At 36.2% G+C, this 23,418-nt stretch overlaps 1 protein-coding gene across 2 annotated transcripts; it reads left to right on the forward strand.

The window, feature by feature from the left end:
* The first annotated feature begins 3,131 nt into the window (after positions 1-3,131).
* Positions 3,132-22,145, forward strand: LOC108995029 (squamosa promoter-binding-like protein 7). Of its 2 annotated transcripts, none has more exons than XM_018970485.2 (10): positions 3,132-4,149; positions 13,106-13,263; positions 13,399-13,640; positions 13,741-13,815; positions 13,923-14,030; positions 15,549-15,666; positions 16,523-16,658; positions 17,687-17,849; positions 18,892-19,458; positions 21,350-22,145. In XM_018970485.2, the coding sequence occupies exons 1-10, from the start codon at positions 3,593-3,595 to the stop codon at positions 21,650-21,652; spliced, it is 2,427 nt and encodes an 808-aa protein (XP_018826030.1). In that variant the 5' UTR covers positions 3,132-3,592; the 3' UTR covers positions 21,653-22,145. The 2 variants fall into 2 exon arrangements, with proteins under 2 accessions (XP_018826030.1, XP_018826031.1); XM_018970486.2 differs by having other exon boundaries at positions 3,134-4,149; positions 13,414-13,640.
* The last annotated feature ends 1,273 nt before the right edge of the window (positions 22,146-23,418 follow it).

A 23,418-nucleotide genomic window follows, 5' to 3' on the forward strand; every position in this document is an offset into this window, starting at 1 on the left:
ACACTGAAAGGACGAACTTCCAGAGGACGGACGGACTTCTTCTGTCTTCATATCTTTCAACCTCAACGAACATTCGCCGAAGAAATATCTCTGGCCAAAGAAAATGACTCGTCACAAATCCTCATATTTTCTTAGTTTTTATTAAATTGAATATAAACTCAACACAAACGGTTGGGAACACAATTATTTTTAAAAATTGTCAGACTATTTTATTAATATTCATAAACTATTCATAAATATTTAAAAATATTTGTAATATCCAACCGAGTCATAATGGTTGATATTTGTGTTTAAATGATTTCAATAAAAATGTGCCAACTCAAGTAGATTAATAATTTTATAAAAAAAAAATAGAGAATTAATGACTTGCGTCAATCCACAAAAAGAAATGATATTTACAGTCGTGAATATGCAAGTGCCGTGTAGTCACTTTGAAAAAAATAAATAAATATGAGACTTACATGAAAATAAATTAATTTTTTAATAGTGGACTCCACTCTTTTTCAAAGTGACTGCACGGCATTTGCGCATTCCACGACTGTATGTAACATTGCTCATTTAGGTGAGTTTGGATACATAAACCTATCTCATCTCATCTCATCATTATAATTTTTTTAAGTTTTCATACAAAAATGTAATAAACAATTTAACTTTTTCAAATTTTAAAAAAATATATATATTTAATAATATTTTATTCAACTTTCAACAAAATATCTCATCTGAAGTCTCTATCCAAACTCACCCTAAATCTTAGAAATCTTGTTATTGCTGTATTTTTTTAAGAACAATTCTACATATAATCGTGAAGTGCGTAAAGGTCGCGCAATCGATTTGAAAAATAGTAAGTTCCACTATTAAAAAATTAATTTTTTTCATGTGGGTTCTATGTTTTATTATTTTTTTCAAAACGATTACGTGACGATTGCACAATTCACGATTGTAAATATTTTTTCTCTTTTTTTAACGATTAATACAAGAAAATTTCATTACAAAATAGAAAGAAATCACGAGAAGAGATGGAGGTGCCAACAAACACCCCAAAATAGGATAATTGGTCTATATATGCCACGATGAAGACAATTGCATGCTGGAGTAATATAGTAATTAGATTGCTTGAAATAGGCATTGTGAGAATATCCCAAAATATGGAGGAGTGCACTAATGCTAGCAATCTTGAATTGGCAGTTGAAGATGTCTAGCTAATCCGGTGTCTTTTTCATTTTTTTTGACGTGGTAAGTGTACAAAGTACAAAAATGGGTAAAAAATCATGTAGGATTGAGGACCAGTTGAGACAACTAATAAAAAAAATAAGATGGGTTAAAAATGAATCATATAATTACATAGCTATAGCTTGGCACGATACAAGTTACAACAATTAGCTAATTCCACCCATAGCTCGTCCACACATCAAATTGCTTTAATTTCAACCATTTTCTTTTTGGGTTGCATTTGTTACTCATAAGTGGCTTATAATTTGGATTATCAACCTTGTTCCATCGAAGGAACCAAAAAAATACCCTACAAATTAGTGGCCTTGAGGAGAGATGGTTTTTGGGCATTTAATAGTTGCGCGGGATAGAGTTTATTTATTGGACGGTGCTACTATCACAGAAGGAGTCCACCGAAACCACTACTGAATAGGCAAAATTTTTTTTTTTGTTTTTTTTTTCAAATGTATTTTCAGATTTATTAAATATTTCTTTATTAAAAATAAAAAATATATATTCATTTTAAAATAATTACTTAACAATTAAGTAAAAAAACAAAAATAAAAAAATGCATTCGGTGGCCACGATCGGTGACCACCTTTCGTGGGAGAAACAATTTCCTTATTTATTTATTTCTTTAGAAGGATATAATTTAATCAAGAAAAATTCTAGTTATAATTTTTTATATCATACACTAACATGTAATTTATCATTTTTATTATTATATTTAAACACACATGTGTTGATGTGTAAATATATATATTTAAATATAAAGATAAAAATAATAAATTATATGTTGGTGTATGGCTGATAAGTAACATTTATCTTTAGTTAATAAATCTTAACACATCTCCCCCAATCAATAAGTATTGAGAATTTCAATAAGACTTAGTAATTATTTGATAATTTTAGAAAATAATGTTTAATATTCTAATTTTTGTTTAAAAATATATTGTTATTAAAAGTTAATAATTATATAAATAATTTAACTGCACAATATTTTATAATAGGGAAAGAAAACCACGACTTCCATGGTATTAATAATTCATAGGGCTGATTTGGATTTAGAATGAAATGAGATAGTTTTAGATAAAAGATGAAAATTTAAAAAAATATTGTTAGAATATTATTTTTTAATATTATTATTGTTTTGAAATTTGAAAAAATTAAATTGTTTATTATATTTTGTGTGAAAATTTGAGAAAATTATAATCATGAGATGAAATGAGATGAAACACTTTCCAAATCTAACGGAACCTTAATAAGTTTTTCACGGAGCCTTATATATATTTTTATCACCTCCATTAAACCTGTGTACAATATAAATATAAAAAAATAGAAGAAATATTTTAGCTATAAATATATTATTACAAAAGTAAAGTTATAAATTGACGTGATTTGATGTGGTATGTCAGATTATAAATCTAATTTTATTGTAAAGTAAATATAACTAATGATATAAAATCGTGTCAATTCGTAAATTTCTTTTTGAGTAATACTAGATATAAGTTCTAAATATAACAATTTTGTACAAGCCTTTTATAAAAATGTGGGTTCTATCAAGAAAAATTGAGTTTATCACATTTTTTTATAGTGAGGTTTACTTTTTTATAAATGACTGCGTGAGATTTGTATATTTAAGATTTGTATATATTATTTTTTTTTATTTTTATGTAATATTATTTATGCACGTAGTATTTAAAAAGAATAAAAAAAGGAAAAATTAATCCGAAACAGAAAAAAAAGCCTAAAAGGAAGGAATATGAGGAATGAGGATAAAAAAACAGGCAGGGCGTTCGACACCCGTCGCCACGCATATTTCGTTCTTTGTTATATCGTATAACTTTTTCTGTAAGCACGTAGACGGCAGACTATTATGCTGTTTTAAGTTTTAATTTACGTTTCTGGTGTGGGGGGATGGAAGATGCTTCTGCCGTCAATCGCCCGTGATAATCCGATATTATTGGAGCCATGTCATCACCATAGTCCCCGTTGACAACGAACTCCCACCTCCCGCCTCGATTGCACGCGACCATCTCACGCATAACCAGAGTGTAAAAGAATGCCCATCGGCCCATCGGCCACCACTTAAGAAGGCGCGTGATGTAGAGGCGTGTGGCTTTACACCTTGCGTCGATAATAATTACAAAACTTCATGTTGCCACGATTAGATCATTGCATTTTCCTAGGAAAAATCCAGGGGACTCCGGTCTCCATTCTCCAACAGGCAACAGCTAACCAACCCAACCACCCACCCAACAACCCAGCTGGCTCATTCACCGTCTCTTCTCCGCCAACTCTCCAACCACCGTCACCACGTCACTACCCGGTGTCTCCTTTTTTATTTTTGGAGACAAATTTTTGCTTTTGGATTCAGTGATATATGGAAACTCCTCCGGTTCCACGATCTCCAGAACCTACGGTTTCGGAGCAAATGGAGGCGGTGCACCCCACGGTGGCCGAAGAAGACCCGTCCTCGGCTCTCTGGGACTTCGATGACCTCCTTGACTTCAACGTAGACGAGCACTTTTCCATCTCCCTGGACCACGATCACCACCACGACCAGCCGCCGTTCTCTCCTGAGGCTCTTGAACTTCCGCCGGAGGATCCAGATGATTCGACTAATAATCGGATCCGAAAACGTGATCCGAGGCTGATATGCTCCAATTTCTTGGCGGGTCGGGTCCCCTGCGCGTGCCCGGAATTGGACGAACAGATGGAGATGGAAGAGAGCGCGCCCGGGAAGAAGCGGGTCCGGACGGCGCGGACGTCGACCCGGACCCCTCGGGCTGCGGCTAGGTGCCAGGTCCCCGGGTGCGAGGCCGATATTAGCGAGCTCAAAGGGTATCACCGCAGGCATAGGGTTTGCCTGCAGTGCGCCCATGCGAGCTCGGTTGTGCTTGATGGAGATGCTAAGAGATATTGCCAGCAGTGCGGCAAGTAAGCTCGATTCTATTGGTTTTTGAGGTTTCAGATTCTCTAAGTCAATTTCTTTTTTCTTTTGAGATTATACTTTAGTTTGGCTAAGAAATTGTTTTGACGAAGTTAGATGCAAGGGTTATTTTGAATGCGACAAGGAATTTTTGGTAGTGAATATTACAACACACTAAGAGATTTCTCACTTTTGTAGATGCTAGATGGACAATTATTGTCTATATCTTGTGTATGAAAGGGATCGTGGATTTTGATGACAATTCATGCGTTTATGTAAACTTATGCATAGAGATAGGAGAGTCCAAAGTCGATTGCTTAGTTGCCTATTGAAGTTGTGATGGTGGTAAAGTGTTTTTAGTTGACAAGATTCGAATATGTTTTTATTTTTGATTGCCTTTCGAGGTTTTCTTCGTCTTCCTATTCCCGGTGCTTCTTGCAGGGAATAATCGTCAATCTTACTAGTTTCTTTCTTTCCGTTTGTTTTTTTTTTCCTTTATTCAAGTTAATATCTTTATATCGGGGCTTGGAGCTATTTCTTAGCAAGGTAAAGATGGAGCGTAGACTATGGGTTAGAAGCAAAGATCTTGGTTTTTCTCAGCAAAGGTGGCAATCTTTTCTGTATTTTTGAGAAGAGTAGGAATACGACGAAGTCTCTTTATCTTAGTAGAGGGATGGTGAACTGGATGGCTATGGTTGCGGAGGAGTGTTTGAGGTCTTCTGGCAACATGGGATCATATCAGACTAGAAGGGAGGGTGGTAGATTTTTCTTTTGGATAGATTTTTGGTGTCGGCTTCTTGGGAAGCTTATTTTCCTGATTTGTGTCAGAAGAGACTATCGAGGATTTGTTCTGATCATTATCCCATTATGTTGGATTGTGGGGGCATTATTGGAGGGCGTATGTACTCTAAATTTGAAAACACGTGGCTGGAGGATAAGGGCTGTTGTATCAAAACCACCCATTTATACACACCCAAACACAAGTAGAGACTCTATATAAGTGGTTCAGCAACTTGCCTACGTCCACTATAGCGAAAACAATATATTTCAAGGTATTTCTTCAAAATATACAAATTCTAACAAAACTATTTCTACACTGCAAATGGCTTCTTCTTTGGATTTCCCACAAACTAGTTTCGTTTACAACTGATCTCCTTTTATAGGAGAAAGCTCAGGGGACAAACTAATCTACAGCCACCGCCATTGACAATTGAGGCACTGTTGGGTGACAATTCTGATATTTTGGAGACACACTTAAATGCTTGAGGACAAGCTTAATTTATGGGGCAGCTATATAAGACAAGGTAAAGATGTTTGGTAGGTCCCCAAACATCGGAGTGCACATAGTCAAGTATCCCCTGTGTACTATGAACTGCGGTTCCGAACTTAATCCGCGTCTGCTTCCCTAATACACAGTTTTCACAGAAAGACAATTTGCCAGTCTAGGCACCGTTGAGTAAACCTTGCTTTACAAGTGTTTGCAAAGCTTTTTCTCCGGCGTGTCCCATACGTATGTGCCAAAGCCTGGTGGTGTCATCATCCTCAATCACCAATGCCTCGTCAATCTCAACAGGAGATATATCCAATTCCTCGTCCTTAGAAGTAGAGTCCCCATTTGTAGGTTTCATCTGAGCATCTTTATCTAACACTGCTCTTCTGCGAGCAGCATTTCTTGTTTGAGGTCCTCTAGCCTCCTCTTGAGCAGGTTTTAAAACAGCTTTACCCTTCCCCTTTGATGAACTAGTGCTTTTCTCTTGTGTTGCATCCTTCTTTGACGCATCTCCTATATTAACAGATTATCTGGATCTAGTAGAAGGACGACTAGCAGTGGAAGCAGGTGTAGAAGTAGATGGAGAAGAAGCACCAGCTCCTGTAGGAGTAGTTCCAGACTCAAAATTCCCCACTGATGCCAAGGACTTCTGACCAAACTCTCCTCTCTGAACTCGGGGCCACAGTTCATAGTACACAGGGGATACTTGACTGTGTGCACTCCGATGTTTGGGGACCTACCAAAAATGCAGCTTTGGGAGGTAAACATTGGTTTGTAACATTTGTTGATGATTATTCTCGTCGTGTATGGGTGTACACGATGAAGCATAAAGATGAAGTGTTGAAGATCTTCCTTGATTGGAAGAAAATGATCGAGACTCAAACCAGGAGGAAGATCAAAAGGTTTAGATCTGATAATGGAGGTGAATACACTCTAGATCCCTTCATGGAAGTATGCCGAAAAGAGGGAATTGTAAGACACTTCACTGTACGAGGAACACCGCAACAAAACGGTGTGGTAGAACGGATGAATCGTACTTTACTAGAGAAAGTGCGGTGCATGTTACTGGATGCTGGATTCAGTAAACAATTTTGGGCTGAAGCTGTGACGTATGCTTGCCACCTCATCAACCGATTACCCGCAGCTGCCAATGGCGGGAAGACACCCATTGAAATGTGGAAAGGTACACATGCTACTGATTATGACTCTTTACATATTTTTGGATGCCCAGCTTACTATCATACTAAAGAAAGTAAGCTTGATTCTAGAACTAAGAAAACAAAATTCTTAGGCTTTAGTACTGGTGTAAAAGGGTATAGACTCTGGTACATAGAGTCAAAGAAGGTAATAGTCAGTAGAGATGTTACATTCAATGAGTCTGAGATGCTCAAGTCACATAAGCATAAAGACTCCCATGAAGGCAGCCATGATAGCGAAGCACCTTGTGAGTCACAGAAGGTGAAGTTTATTACGCCAAAAGAATCAAGAGTCGCTAATGGAGAGCATGGACAACTTGAAGTTGATAGCCCAGTCACTATATTTCCAAGCCAACCTGAATCGATTGCAACAAACAGGCCGAGAAGAGAGATACGTTTACCAGCACGTTTTGCAGACTTTGTGACGTATGCACTGCCAGTTGAAGGAGATCAAATCCCAACCACTTACAAAGAAGCCATACAGTCTAGTGAACAGGCTGAATGGAAAGGTGCAATGAGCGAGGAGATGCAGTCTCTTCATAAGAACCAGACATGGGAGCTTGTGCCGCTTCCAAATGGAAAGAAGTCAATTGGTTGTAAGTGGGTTTTTAATCAGAAAGATGATCAAGCTGCTAAAAGTGGAGTGCGATTCAAAGCTAGATTGGTAGCCAAGGGCTACGCTCAGATAGGGGGAATTGACTATAGTGAAGTATTCTCTCCTGTTGTAAAACACTCATCTATTCGGATATTGCTAGCTTTGGTTGCACAATATGATCTTGAGTTAGCCCAGCTTGACGTGAAGACAGCTTTCTTACATGGTGATCTGGAGGAGGAGATTTATACGTCCCAACCAGAAGGTTTTAAAGAAGCTGGTAAAAAAAAAAAAGGGTTTGCAAACTGATGAAATCTCTCTATTGGTTGAAGCAGTCACCTCGGCAGCGGTACAAACGCTTCGACCACTTCATGATTGACTTGAAATACACTCGTTGCCAATACGATCACTGTGTGTATTTCAAACAACTTGCAAATGGATCTTTCATATATTTGCTTTTATATGTAGATGACATGTTGATTGCATGTAAAAGCAAGGAGGAGATAGATAAATTGAAAGCTCGACTGAGTCAAGAGTTTGAAATGAAAGATCTAGGAGAAGCACGAAAAATATTGGGGATGGAGATTAACAGAGATAGGGTGAAAAACACAATTCACCTCACTCAGAACTAGTATCTGGAGAGAGTTCTACAAAGTTTCAACATGAACTCGAAGACGAAGCCTGTTAGTACTCTAATGGCTCCATATTTCAAGTTCAGTGCATTGCATTCTCCTAAAAGTGATGAAGAGCGGGACCATATGAAAAACGTCCCGTATGCAAGTGTTGTGGGAAGCTTAATGTATGCCATGGTGTGCACACGACCTGATATCTCCCAAGCTGTCAGCTTAGTTAGCCGATATATGCATAATCCTGAAAAGACACATTGACATGCGGCTAAATGGATTCTACGGTACATTCTAGGGACCGTAGATCTTGGATTGAAGTTTGAGAAAAGTGAAGATAGTCTAGTAACTGGATATGTTGACTCAGAATATGCAGGTGATCTTGACAAACGACGATCGACAACTGGATATGTGTTCACTATGGCTGGAGGATCAGTTAGTTGGCGATCTATTTTGCAGTCTACAATTGCACTATCCTCAACAGAGGCTGAATACATGGCTGTAACAGAAGTCGTGAAAGAAGCCATTTGGTTACAGGGACTGGTAACAGATTTGGGCTTTAAACAGTAAGAGGTTACCGTTTACTGTGACAGTCAGAGTGCAATTCATCTGGCCAAGAACCAAGTGTATCATTCTCGAACAAAGCATATAGATGTCCGCTTTCACTTCATATGTGAGATATTAGATGAAGGAGACATTCTACTTCAGAAGATTGGCACTGAAGACAATCCAACAGATATGTTAACGAAAGTCGTCACAGAGATCAAATTCCAACACTGTTTGGAATTAATCAATATCTCACACTGCTGAGCACCTTCAGGTGCATTGGTGCCTTAGGGCGCATTTGATAGCGGAAATCTCTCATGGCAGATATAATGAGTATTTCAACAAGGGAGTGAAATCATTTGAAGGAAGTATCAGTTTGCAGCAGCTTAAATATGACACACATGGGTGGAGGGGGTGATTGTTAAATATCAACCCAAAGTGTGAATATGAATGTGAAATTGTCTTGTATAGCTGCCCCATAAATTAAGCTTGTCCTCAAGCATTTAAGTGTGTTTCCAAAATATCAGAATTGTCTCCCAACAGTGCCTCAATTGTCAATGGTGGTGGCTGTAGATTAGTTTGTCCCCTGAGCTTTCTCCTGTAAAAGGAGATCAGTTGTAAACGAAACTAGTGTGTGAGAAATCCAAAGAAGAATCCATTTGCAGTGTAGAGATAGTTTTGTTAGAGTTTGTATATTTTGAAGAAATACCTTGAAATATATTGTTTTCACTACAGTGGACGTAGGCAAGTTGCTGAACCACTTATATAGAGTCTCTACTTGTGTTTGGGTGTGTATAAATGGGTGGTTTTGATACAACAAGGGCTTCGTGGATAGGGCGAGGATTTGGTGGTCTTCATACCGTTTTTCTGGTACTCTGAGTTTTGTTTTGGCTGGAAAACTCAAAACTTTAAAACAACACTTGAAGAAATGGAATGTGGAGGTTTTTGGGAATGTGGAAAATCAGAGGAAGTGTCTTTTGGAACAGCTGCAGTTTTTGGAGGATAGGGAGTTGTTGGGGGAAATGTTTAAGAAATGGAGAGAAAAAAAATGGGTGGTTGCCGATTTAGAGAAAATCACTCTCATGGAGGAAATTTCTGGGAGGCAAAAATCTTGGGCTTTTTGGTTGAAGGCAACAAGTGTACCAAGTTTTTTTCACCAAATGGTGAATTCTCGTCAAAGAAATAATACTATTGAGGTTCTTCATGATGGCGACATCATTCTTTCAGATCATTTGGCTATTAAGGAACATATTATGAATTTTTATGAGAAGCTTTTTCGGGAAGAATACTCTTGGGGACTTAAATTAGATGGCCTGGTTTTTGACTCCATTGATCAGTTGAGTGCGGAGTGGTTGGAGAGAGCTTTTGAAGAAGAAAAAGTACTTGATGTGGTTAAATGAATGACAAGGGATAAAGCTATGGGCCCGGATAGTTTTTCTATCGCTTCTTTTCAAGCTTGTTGGGATATTGTGTGAGAATATGTTATGAAGGGTTTTCTTGAATTTCATTCATTTATGAAATTTGAGAAAAGTTTTAATGCTATATTTATTGCACTTATTCCTAAAAAGGTGGAGTTGTGGAAATGAAGGATTTTCAGCCTATTAGTTTGGTCAATGGGGTGTACAAGATCATTTCCAAGGTGTTAGCTAACCGCATGAGTGTGGTGATGGAAAAGATTATCTTGAAATCTCATTTGCATTTATAAGGGGAAGACAAATTCTTGATTCGGTTCTAATTGCTAATGAATGCTTGGAAAGTAGAATTAGATTAGGTGAGTTGGTATAGTTAAATTGGACATGGAAAATGCATATGATTATGTTAACTGAGAGTTTCTCTTATACTTAATTGGGAGATATGGTTTTGGAGAGAGCTGGTGTTTGTGAATCAAACATTGTATTTCGACGGTTAGATTCTTTATTTTGGTGAATGGCACCCTAGTTGGTTTCTTTAATAGTTACCGTGGCTTGAGACAAGGGGATCCTTTATCTCCTTTTCTTTTTGTTCTAGTTATGGATGCTTTGAGTAGAATGATTGAAGCGGCAATGGATGAGAGATTCTTGATGAGATTTTTGGTGGGAGATGAGTCTTGGGGCAGCATAAAAGTCTCACACCTTTTTGCAAACGACACTTAAGTTTTAGTGAGACCAATAAGGGTATAAAATTTTTCCATCGGACCGAGAAAACTGACCGGACCGATTAAGAGACCAGTTTGTCTCGATCCAAGAAAGTAGAGAAATTGAATTTTCAGTCTGGTCTCGTGTTTTGTTCACCTAACCGGGCCGATTTTAATATATAAGTTTTTAAATAATTTTTTATATGATATTTATAATTTTTTTTAGGTAGTTATATAAATTAAAAGCAAGTAATTATGTAATTTCTTCTAACTAATTATAAATAATTATTCAATTCTCTTCGAACCTAATTATTTATGCTTGGATTATATAATGGTTAAGAATTTTAAGACAAAGTATTAACTATTAATTATTGATAGTACACATACTATTAGCATTATTTATTTATTATACTTAATTAAAATACTTAATTGGTTAAGTATAGACTTAGTTAGACAACTTAGATTATATCGTTCACTTGATTTTTTTGTCATTTTATATAATTTTTTGTAAAAAACTTCAAAAAAAAAGAGAAAACAATGGCCTGGACCAAAATACCCCGATAAGACCAACCGGACCAAGCCAAAGCGGTCCGGTCTGGTCCCAATTTTTGGTGGACTGAAAAAATCGGTCCGGTCTGAAATTATCCTCCAAGACCGACTGGACTGGACCGATTACACCTTTAGAGACCAATCAGGATCATCTTCATTCTTTGAGAGCTCTTTTTTGCTATATTTTGAAGCTATTTCTGGTCTTAGAATTAACTTATTATCTAAGTCTGAAATTGTTTCAGTGGGCTTTGTTCTGAATATTTTGGATTTGACTGATATCTTGGGATGTAAGGTATCTTCTTTACCTATGAGATGTCTTCATTGTCTTGGTCTTTCTTTGGGCACTCCTCACAAATCTTTGGTGATATGGGGTGGTGTGATTGAGAAGATTGAGAGTAGGTTAGTTGGTTGGAAAAAGCTATATTTGTCTGAATGGGGAAGAATTACTTGGATAAGGAGTACGTTGTCTAATCTTCCTATGTATTTCCTTTTTCTTTTCCCTTTGCTTGCAGGGGTCAGGGGTTGCAAATAGAATTGAGAGGATCTTTTGGAATTTTTTTGGGGGAGGAAAGAAAGTTTCACTTAGTTAGTTGGAATAAAGTTTGTTCACCGGTTTCTTGTGAAGGATTGGGGATGCGAAATTTGAGGCTCTTTAACAAAGCTCTTCTTGGAAAATGGCTTTGAAGGTATCATCTTGAGAGGGATGCGTTATGGAGAAATATTGTTGATGTTAAATATGGTAGGATGTGGGGGAGATTTGTGTTCTAATGAAGTAAGAGGAGCGTATGGGGTGGATTTGTGGAAGTCTATTCAGATGGGTTGGGGGCAATTTGTCAATCATTTTAAATATAAGGTGGGGGATGAGAGAAGGATTAATTTTTAGCATGATATTTGGTGTGGGGATTCAGCTCTAAAGAATGTTTATCCCTCCCTTTTTAGGATTGCTAGAGATGAAGATGTTGCAGTGGCTGATTCCTTTACTTTTTTAAATAATAATCTTCAGCGGAATGTCAATTTTATTAGAGATGTGCATGATTGGGAAGTGAATGTAGTCTCTATTTTTTTGGAAGATTATATGATATGAAGATTGTTCAAGGAAGGAAGGATAGTCTGCTGTGGATTCATGCTGGAAATTCCAGATTTTTGGTTAGCTCCTTTTATTAGGCGTTAATCTGTCATTGTGTCAATAAATACCCCTGGAAATGCATTTGGAGATCTAAGGTGCCAAGTAAGGTGGCATTTTTCTATTGAGTTTTGCTATTCATCATCCCCACACACCACACTTATTTTTAATTATTTTTAATTTATTTAAATTTTTTTGGTTTTATTCTTCTTAAACTAATTGAATTCTTCTACTCATCATCCATATACCACATATTTGGCAAGAGAAAAAAATAAAAAAAAGTGTGGTGTGTGGGGATGATGAATAAAATTTTTCTTTTCTGTTGGTTGGTGTCTCTTGGAAAAATTTTGACCATGGATAATTTGAGAAAGCTGGATTATTTGTCGTGGATTGATGCTTCTTGTGTAAGAAAGATGGTGAATCTGTTGACCATCTATTTCTTCATTGTGAGGCGGCTAAGACTTTGTGGGATGAGATTTTTGGTAGGACGGGTATTGCTTGGGTGGTGCCTAAGCAAGTGGTGGATCTTTTTGCATATTGGCAAGGTTTTAAGGGGAGACATCGTATTGTTGCCATATGGAAGATGATTTCTTTGTGTTTGATGTGGTGCTTATGGTTGGAAAGGAATGAGTGGTGCTTTGAGGATAGAGAATGCTTGATGGGAGAACTTGGGGAGCTTTTCTTTAGTACTTTGTGTTTTTGGGCTAAGGCTCTTGTATTGAATTGAGATAATCTTCATGATTTGCTTTTAGCCTTTTCTAGTTTCTAGCTTGTATTTAGGTGTTTTCTCTTGTATACTTCCCGTGTACTTGGGCTATGCCTATTTAGTTAGTAATAAAATTCTCTTATTACTTGTAAAGAAAAAAAAGAAAATGATTTAGGGTGAAAGTTTCCAATTGATCAGCATCGTCCTTGCTAATTTTACTTGCTACTCATGTGAAATTGTTGGCAGGTTTCACATCTTATCAGATTTTGACGAAGGTAAACGCAGTTGTCGAAGAAAATTAGAGCGCCACAACAATAGACGGCGAAGGAAGCCTGGTGATTCTAAAGTTGCAATGGAAAATGAACCTCAAGGGCTCATGCAGACTGAAGATGTCCCTTGTGATGGTGAGGCAGAAAAAAGAACAGTAAATTTCAATCAATACAACTAGCTCTATACATCCATGTGATGGAGCATTTATATTTATTTGAAGTGATTGCTAGAAAGTTGCAGTTCTTATATGATAAAATGGTATCATATAGTTGTCTATGATGTAGATGGTCTATACTGGAGCAGCCCAATAGCTGAAACGGAAGCAGCCTTGGAGTCTGAAGATGGACAAGTAACCACTCTTGGCTCGGCTCTTGATTCCCAGAACATCCCTACCGATACCGTTGCATCTTTTGCGGCTTCCGGCGAAACCCAAATGCAAGGGGGGAAAGATAATACCAAATGTTCTCCATCTCCATTGTACTATGACAATAAGACGCCTTACTCATCTCTGGTGGGTCTCTGCTGACTGCTATGGCGGCTACATTGCCATCTTTCTTTGGTTCACAGGAGGGGCTATCCTGGGGATATACTGACTCCTTATATAATTGTAGTGTCCAACAGGTCGGATCTCGTTTAAGCTTTATGATTGGAATCCAGCAGAATTCCCCAGAAGACTGCGGCACCAAGTATTTAAAGCATTATCGCTGCAGTTTAGTATTTCAAAAGAGACCAGATCTCTTTGCTCTCATAGAATTGAAGAACTGATTTAACATGTGTTAAAATGTTTTTTCAGATATTCCAATGGCTGTCCAATATGCCTGTCGAGTTGGAGGGTTATATTCGCCCTGGATGTACGATATTAACTTTGTTTGTTGCAATGCCAAAATTTATGTGGGTGAAGGTATTATCTTTATTGGATCCTTTCTTAATGAATGTTTTACCGTTATGATGAACTAGCACAATTGATTAGTCACATTTATGTCATAGATCCATGTATTTATGTAAATATAAAAGTCCTGGTCTGATGCATTTTTCACTGTCTGTCTTATTAATTACTCATTTATTAATGAATCGTGAGGCCGTGGAGAACTGTCTTAATTGTTGATAATAAACATACCATGATGCCATGCTCATATGCACACACAATATTTGCACCCAAAACAGAAAAAAGTTAATTTCAAGTTTGAAGCTCTAGTCCATATGTAAAAGTTCACATCTGACACAAGTTTACTGTATTGGATACCCTTTTCAATTATTGCTACATATATTTCTTTTTATCACTTCAAATGTTAAAAATAAATGCACTGGAAATTTTGTCAATACATCAAATATGAGGTGGTGGTTTTAATAAAGATAAAGTTCTTGCATGATGCATCTTGCTAAGGATAAGGATGCATAGGTGGTAGACAACTCACAGGTCTCAAATCTTCCTTCTCATTGGAAGTGGTGTTTTTCTGAGTGGCACAAGAATTGAAGGTGCACCTCTTTACGTCTATGCTCGGTTGTATTCTCTTAGGGGAAGATTAGAGTGAAAGACGGGATGCACCAAGGCATACCAAGGAGAGGAGTGTTTGAACTTTGAGGATGTAATTTTATAATGCCCTAGTCCCCCATGATGACATTACTTTTCCATGGAAGACCATTGGAGTAACAAAACTCCCTTGAAAGCAGCTTTGTTTGCTTGCACAGCAACACCAGGGAAGATCCTTACTTTGGACAACCTGAGAAAGAGATGTTATGATGGTACAAGTACATGTGCAAGAGGTATGGGAAATTTTTGGATCATGAAATTTGTGGATCATCTCTTACTCTACCATGAGGCTTCCACACTATGGTAAGCTGTTATTAATCTCTTTGGATTGAGTTGGGTGATGACTAGATGAGGGCTAAATATGTTAGCATGTTGGAAGGGGCAGTTTCATATCCGTTTCGCTATGATCACGATTGTTTGATGTGGTGCATATGGAGGGAAAGAAATGACTGAATTTCAAAGACACCTCAAGGACTACCAAAGACCTTAAGGCTTTCTTTTTCAATGCACTTTTGCATTGATGACAGCGTACCTATGTGTTTCTACTTTTAGTTCCCTGGAATCTCTTAGTCTCTTCTCTCTCACTAGTTGTATTTGATGTATACCCCATGTACTTTGATTATGCCTTCCCCTTCATCAATAAGATTTATATATCAACAAATAAATAAATGTCATTTTTTTTATGTATTAAGTACATATTATTGAGTTTTATATGACCAATAAAAGTGTCATTCAATATATTTGAAGTATAATAACAAAATAGGTGTTGTTAGGCTGTCACAAATAATATCTACTTGTCTTTACAATGTAATGTTTTTTTCCCTTTATTTCCTAATTATCAGCAGAATTTATAAAATTGACTTCACGTTTCTTTAATGCATCAAACAGTTATCTGAAGATCCCATATCATATCTCCATGACTTTGTTGTTGCCCCTGGAAGGATGCTATCTGGAAGAGGAACTATACTTGTTTTTATCAATGACATGATTTTGCTGGTTATGAAAGGTATGTTTGTGCCTATATGCTGCTGCTTATATATCGCTACTCTCTATCTCTCTCTCTCTCATGAAAAAGAAATGGAGGTTCCTATACATAGCTGCATGTGCTGCTACTCAAGGAACACTCTTGTTTATTGTGTTGGTATATATGGGTATTTATATTACCGGTTTCAATTCTAATCTTACCACTTGTATTGGTGTGGAACTTGAGAAGCTCAGATAATTATGTGTTGTCATTGGATGTACATCTCAATGCTACATCCACGAGGGAGTGTTGGATTGTAATAAACAAAAATATGCACACGTGTGATACTTCCGGGTTTTTGTAAACAGATTTTTTTGGGTGAGAATTAGTTATTACTTAGCTTGTTTAGTCAATGGACTCATATCTATTATAATCATCCTACTTACATATATTATTTGGTAAGTTTTAAGTGTTGGTGTTTTGTAATTGCTAACCATGATTTATGTTAACACCCTCATTCGTGTGTTGATTTTTGTTTACTTTTTAGCGTAATTACTTTATCAAGGAAAGTTCTTAATGAGCCCATTAAATTCATTTAGTCCGAGCGCTACCCAAATAATTTAGTTTTTCAGAAATCCTTTCTGGTTCCGTTTGATTTAGTTGTTTACTTGAGAAGGTATGAGACCTGAAACATTACTTGATGTTTTACTCGTAAAGAAAAATTACTGGATGTTTGTGTCATCCTACTCTTTATCTGTGGCAATCTTATCCTAAGATGTTTAGTTTTCAAGTACTGATTTTTTCAATTTCTAAATGGATTGCTTTGTTAGAGTCTGTTTGGTGTTTCCAACTTTCTTGTTTCCCTTTTAACATTAATTGAATACCTGAATGGATGTAGGTAGACCTTATGTGATGAAAGTTAAGGTGGAGGTGAAAGTGCCAAGGCTTCACTATGTTCATCCTATATGTTTTGAGGCTGGAAAGCCCCTGCAGTTTGTCACTTGTGGAAGTAATTTACTACAATCTAAATTGCGGTATGCATTGACAGTATGGGGCCCTATTTTACCAGAAACATCTGTTTGTTTCCTCAGGTTTCATTCATATGTTTTTTAACGCATGATTAACATGGATAAATCTTTTCTTCTTGGTGCTGGGGTGTGGGATGTTTCAATCTACTCTCTCTATTGTTCAGCTGCCAAAGATACAAATTTAAAGGGAAATAAAACATTTTAGACTTTTAATATAACTTTCCAAATTGTCCACTAACATGCAAATTTAGGTACAGGCTTTCTTTTATAACAAAAGGTATCATGTTTACTTGTCAATAATAAAAGGTATTGCAGGAAGATGTCGCTTTGGATTTTGGAAATATACATACCTTTGAATTATTATATGCCTTATCTACATGAGCAGATAGTAAGCCATATATCTAATTGTAGGGTGTAGTTTTTGGCTATTGTCTGCTGTTGTGCGTATTACATGAAAGTTGCACATACACCTGATTTAAATTACATAAGCAGGTTGTTTTGATTAGTTACAACGAAGACACTTCAAGCTCAGCTTGAGATTGAGTTAAAACCATACATTTTTCAATTGTAATGGATGAGCTGCCTACTTTGACATCTGAGGCAGATAATTTGGTTTCTCATAGAAGAGATGGTTGGGTTGTGCAATCTAAGCATGGCCCTGATGGAACAAGATGCCGCAGGTCAGGCTAGGCCCCGGCAGTTCCAAACCAGAAGAATAGAACCAACCTGAGCTGCCAACACATCAACTGCTTTTAGCACAATTGGAAAACATAATAAATGCTGTTGTTTGGACTCTCGTTTTGATGTAATCCTCTATCTTGAATAGGTGTCAACCAGTTTAAATATATTTTATTGGTATGCTACTTTTGTCACACTTGAATGATATTATTTTTTAAACCTTAAAGTCACTTTTTTTGTATTTCTATTTGCAACTGTAAAACTTGTTTATGTACCAAAACAATTTTTTTGTTTTTTTGGTATGTACTAAAAATCTTATTTTGGTAATATAAAGCTTAAGAAGGTTTTGTTGTCAGGTTTCTTGTATCTTTTGCCGGAAAGTATCTTATGGATGATTATTGTGTGGCACCTCTGCATGGTCAGACTGAGGGGGATTCTACTTCTAGTTGTAACCACCAGTTATACAAGATACACGTTCCCCAAACTGAACCAGATCTCTTTGGTCCTGCCTTTGTTGAGGTACGTATTTTGGATAGGATTATATTTTAATTCCGGATTTGTTTCTGTATTACATTTTTTTGGGGATTTTCTTGTCCATATTGACATATGTCCATTGGCTTTAATAGGCTTAACTTTCATAATTTTTGTGTATTTTCTTCTCCTGCTAGATTTTCTCTCTTGCATACATCAAGTATGTTTGGATTGCATCTTTCGTGCTTTTAATGAAGTTCTATTATTTATATAAAAAAGGGGAACATTTGCTGCTTTTATATTACTTGGATATGATCCTCTTGTTCAAGTCCTGTGTACTTGGTTATATGTTTCATGTATTTTAATAAAATCTTTGATTATTTAAAAATATTACTAGGATATAATCATGATATAGTAACCCTAATATGTATATATACATATATTTAAATTTGAGTGATGATATACCTACAACTTTTTTACAACTATTTTATAACTCATTTTACAACCAACCAATGTCATTGTGCCACTTCATTAAAAATAATTTCGATTTTACACAGCTACCCTCCATTTGAAATAGAGTTGTAAATTAGTTGCAAAAAAGTTGTAAATTTATTGTTTTCCTTTAAAATTTTGCAACATGTATTGGTTTTCCTGGGGATCCATATGGGTCATGCTTTTGTATGTTATGTGATCTTGTTTTGGCATGGGGGACTGTCCTAGTGTATGCATTAAATTTGCCTGAAAATCATTTCTGTTTGCATGGCTCTATGTTGCATATATGCTATGTGGTATTGCTTTTGCATCTGTAGTTAATTCAGTATGGATGATCATTAAGTGTTGAGACTTGATGCCAACACTAAGCATTTTGCGCTATCACTTACGACTGTTTTGGTAGCATAGTCCATGATTGTTGAATACTAGAACATGCGGAGATGCAGTGATTGGTTACTGAAAATGGCAAATTTCTGTATTGTTAAGGAGAAATGTTGTTGGCTACATGAACATTGCAAATCATGATACTTAATAAAAAGAAATTGCAAAGTGTGATGGAAATGTTGCTAACTGGTTAAAGATAAATCTATTTTTTTAGGTTGAGAATGAGTCTGGCTTGTCGAATTTCATTCCAATACTCATTGGGGACAAAGAAACTTGTGCCGAAATGGAGATATTACAGCAGAGGTTTGATGCTTCTCTTTTCCTGAAAGGATCAGAGATTGCAGCTTTTGGCCCTCTGACTGACTCGTGTGATGTTTCTGCATTGAGGCAGTCGACATTTGCCGAATTTCTTTTAGATATAGCATGGTTACTAAAGGATCCTGCATCAGAAAACTTTGAAAAGCCTATCACTGCTTCACAGATTCAAAGATTTAATAATATTTTGAGCTTTCTGATATGTAATGACTCTACTTCGATTTTGGAGAAACTGTTGAAGAAACTGAAGATTGTGTTAAATAACATGAAATTTGACAGCATAGTTAATGGCACCTTTGATGCTGATTTGAGCTTACTAAAAAAGTACACTGACAATGCGAGAGAGATTCTTCATAAAAAACATAAGAAAAGGGAAAGTTCAGTGCTGCAATCAGGATCTGTACCAAAAGGGAATTCTATTTCTCAAAATGCTTCCGAAGATAATGCACTCTTGGTCAACGGCCAGGTGAGGACTTAAAATATTTTGTGCTTAAGCTTTTACTGATTGTGAATCTGGTTTGCAAGTTCAAGATTGAAGTGCTAACTTAATCTGCCTTTATTTTTTTTTCTTTCCTTTGTTCATCTTTTAACTTGTTAACAATATGTATTTACCTAGTGTGTGGATTTATAGATTTCTTAATATACAAATTGGTAAATGAATTGACACCTTTTGATGGTATTTTGTCGAGACCCTGAAATTTTAATATTTAATCACACCCCTTTTGGTTCCTGATTGTTCTTAACAGGTTTTTCCATCTCAACAGCTGTTGTACACGTGAAGGTCACATGTTATGAACTAATAAGATTATGACACAATAAAATATTTTAATATTTTTTTAATTTCCTTTTGACCAGAATTTATTATCCATTTAATGATAGCAATGGAATATAAGAAGCAAACATAAAAAAAAATTATAGGTAGCAGAAGAGGTTTTTTTTCACGGGAGAGGGGGGAGGAGGAGGAGAGAGAGGGAGAGAGAGAATTGGAGTAATAAATAGTAGTGGCACTGTCCTCAATGTCAACTGGTGAAGGTGGAACTACCTAGATGTACGGAATGGAAAAATATTTTGTCACTGCATAATCAACCGAGGTGTCCCTTTGGCAACAAACACTTGCCTCTCAGCTCTCCCCTACCTCTAAGCATAGACATCCAGACTCAAATACAAAGCATTAGAGAATGGCTTTGAAAAGTGCGTGAAACCACTAGCATTAATATCTCTGAACCATAGCATCTAACATAGGGCCCTTCTCTTCCTATCCTTTGTACTCTTCTCTTGCCACCACTGTACTTCTCATTCTGATTTCCCCCAAACCAATGGTCGTGATTAACTTGCTATTCTCTCTTTGTAATCTCCCTCCTCTTCCAAGATAAGCCTTGCTGCTGTGGTCAGCGGCATGCCAACGGGGGTGTGGGGAGGGGGTGGCCTTGTGGCAGCACACTCTCCAGAGGTTCTTTCTCTGAACCCCTCTCCCTCTCTTTCTAACCCTTTGTTATTATTTTTATGTTTCTTTTATATTAATAAGATGGGTAAGAAGTGTAAATTTGTTCGCATGACATTTTGAAGGATTCCATTTGTCCACTAGTAGTGTGATTAAGAAGATTGAAAACCCAAGGAATCATGATAGAAAAGCATCAAATCACAAGGGGTATTGGTGTATTTTACCGTATTGGCTGATGACTAGCTGATCAAGAGGCACCTCTTTCCCTTATGACTAGGGTGGAAGGTGATGTGGATTCAACATTCACTGGTGCATTACTAGCCAAATACAGAATAAATTAAAATTGAAGAAGTCACAAGTGTGGTGACACATCCCCGATAATGGACATGTAGGCCATCTTTGGATTGAAAATCTCTGAAATAGGTTTTTTTTGGGGGGGCCCCGGGGATGGGGGGATGATTTTATAAAAGTGGTGGGACCTGTAAAATGTGCCTGGGTTGAGAAAGTTTTTGAGACTCTTTGTTGGGGTTTGTAAAAGTAGTGGAATCCATAAAATATGTTTTGAGGAGAAATTTTTTGTTTTTTTATTCATGGAAATTGAGGCAAACGATTAGATGATTCTTTAAGATTGAAAAAATGTTTGCTGTGACGTGCATCTGTTCTAAATATCTAGTTCTTTATAAGTTCTTTTGCTATATAAATTTGTCTATGCAAACTATATTGTCTCTTACTCTTGCAAGATATTTTTTAAACATTTTTTTTTTCCTTCTAGTCTGCTACTGATGTTATTTATTAAGAGCTTTCTCGCTGTCTAATTTGATGATATCTGAATATTGAGAGATCATTCCCCTATAGTTGAGTTTCCAACTGGCGTGTAATTATTTGCTTAAGTGATTAATTAATATTTCATTTGCAGGATACAGAGATAATAGCAAATGCTAAGGTGGTGGGAGCACTGACATGCTCAGCTTCTAGTGGTAGAAGTGAAACTGTTCCCCTGTTGAATGGAGAGGTTGTCATGAATGTTAAACATTTAAAGGAATGGCCAAGAAAGTCATGCGGTCACATTGGTTCTGGGACAGTCTTCCGCTCTCGCCCTAGTATATTCGTAATTTCATTTGCCGCTGTTTGTTTAGGGATATGTGCTGTTCTCCTCCATCCTCACAAGGTTGGACAATTTGCAGTATCTATTCGGAGGTGTTTGCTTGACAGAATCTAGACAAATAGTGGATGACAAAGGAAATCTTTGAGCCAAAACACCCGGTTGTTCATCTGTAAGTATCCATTGTATACTAACAGTAGATTCAGAAAAGCTGTTAGTTAAAACCTTTGGCTTGTGGCTGTGCTCCTTGCGGGGAAAAGCTTGACATTGGAGTGTTAATTGTGACTGCTGCATCGATCAGATAAATGCAGCTTCACTTGCAAGGGCGGGCCAAGGTTGGGGGGACAGTACGGTCATCAAATCCCCATTGAAATTCAAAGAATGTTTGGGAGTAATATTAACATGTACGTATGAATGTATGTACTAGGTTTCAACACTTTGTAGATCAATTTTTTGTTACTGCAATTTTGAGTAGTTTTGTTCTGTACTCTGTTGTGTTTGTAATGTTGAAAAGCTGTTCCCAATAGATTCATAGACTACTTGTAGTCGAGTTGTAGTAAAATATAAAAGAGTTCAGATTTGCCTAAACAGATGTTAGGGCGATCTCTAATTGATTTTGCATTATGTTAAGAAATTGGATTGGAATGTTTGACAACAACCATGGAAGAGTGACTCTATATCACCATATTTTTAAGCCAAGCAACGTTTTGCTTTATTGTTATTGATTGAGCATTTGGCTGCTCGATTGTTGATCTAATGACCTTTATATTATTGCATGCTTTTGTCCCTTTTTAAGTTTTTAATAAAGGAATGAGTAAATAAACTTGAATTTTCAATTTTTTTTTTTTTATTTAACGCATCTCATGCCTTGCCTTTATCTAATCAAATCCGTTTGCCCATTTTTCATTAATTTAAAACAGTTTTGCCTAGCCAAATGAATTATATTTGTCCCCTTTCATGAGTTTTTCTACTTCTAATCTTCCTTTTATAAAAAAAGAATAATCTTGCATAGTATAAGATCATTCATAAAACTTAAGTGGAAAAATAAAGAATTAACAAATATATACATTTTTATGAATTAGGATCTCTCGTAATTTCTATTACGAACTTGTTAGAATTCAAATAAGAGAAATGTTAGTATGTCTCTTTATTTTGACAGTTCATATATTTTTTTTAATTTTTTTTTTTATGATTAAGGAAGTCACTATTAGTATATTGATATATATATATTTTTAATTTTTTAAAAATGTTTTAATATATTTAAAAAATATTTGAAAAAAAAAAAAAACAAAGCCACATAGAGCGGTCAGCAGAGTAGCACGGCTGTTCAAATAAAATGGAGGGGGTAATATACTACGCTTTTATAAGGTTGGTAGGTCGGACGGTACATTTAATTATTAGGCAGGTGTCTAAGACGGCAACATATGATTCATTTGGTCGGTCCAAAAAGGTTGCTTACAATTAGCGGATGATAATGGAGATTTTGTTTTGATGATTGGCGCATGCACTATATGTCTCGTTCTCGTTCACCTTGTTGCCGTACTTTTCTTCACGTTTTGGGTCCCGTAGCAGCTAACATTATTTTAAGAGAAATGATATTTACAGTTGTGAATGTATAAGTGTCGTGTAATCACTTTAAAAAAAATGAATAAATATGAGACTCACATGAAAAAAAATTAATTTTTTAATAGTAAATTTTATTCTTTTTCAAAGCGGTACGACGTTTGTGCACTTCACGATTGTATATAGTATTACTCTTTATTATTAAAAAAATAAATTTTTTATATGAATCTCATATTCATCTATTTTTTAAAAAAAAAAAAATACAAAATTTAAACATTCTAAAATTAGAAATATAATTTCTGAATTCCAAAATAGCATCA

Source organism: Juglans regia, chromosome 7 (genome assembly GCF_001411555.2).
Source record: "Juglans regia cultivar Chandler chromosome 7, Walnut 2.0, whole genome shotgun sequence".
NCBI lineage: Eukaryota > Viridiplantae > Streptophyta > Magnoliopsida > Fagales > Juglandaceae > Juglans > Juglans regia.

Coding starts and splice junctions, on each gene's coding strand:
- LOC108995029 (XM_018970485.2), top strand. CDS start 3,593: ATGGAAACTCCTCCGGTTCCACGATCTCCAGAACCTACGGTTTCGGAG. Junction 13,641..13,740: donor AGACGCCTTACTCATCTCTG/GTGGGTCTCTGC, acceptor ATATAATTGTAG/TGTCCAACAGGTCGGATCTC. Junction 16,659..17,686: donor TTACTACAATCTAAATTGCG/GTATGCATTGAC, acceptor TTTTGTTGTCAG/GTTTCTTGTATCTTTTGCCG.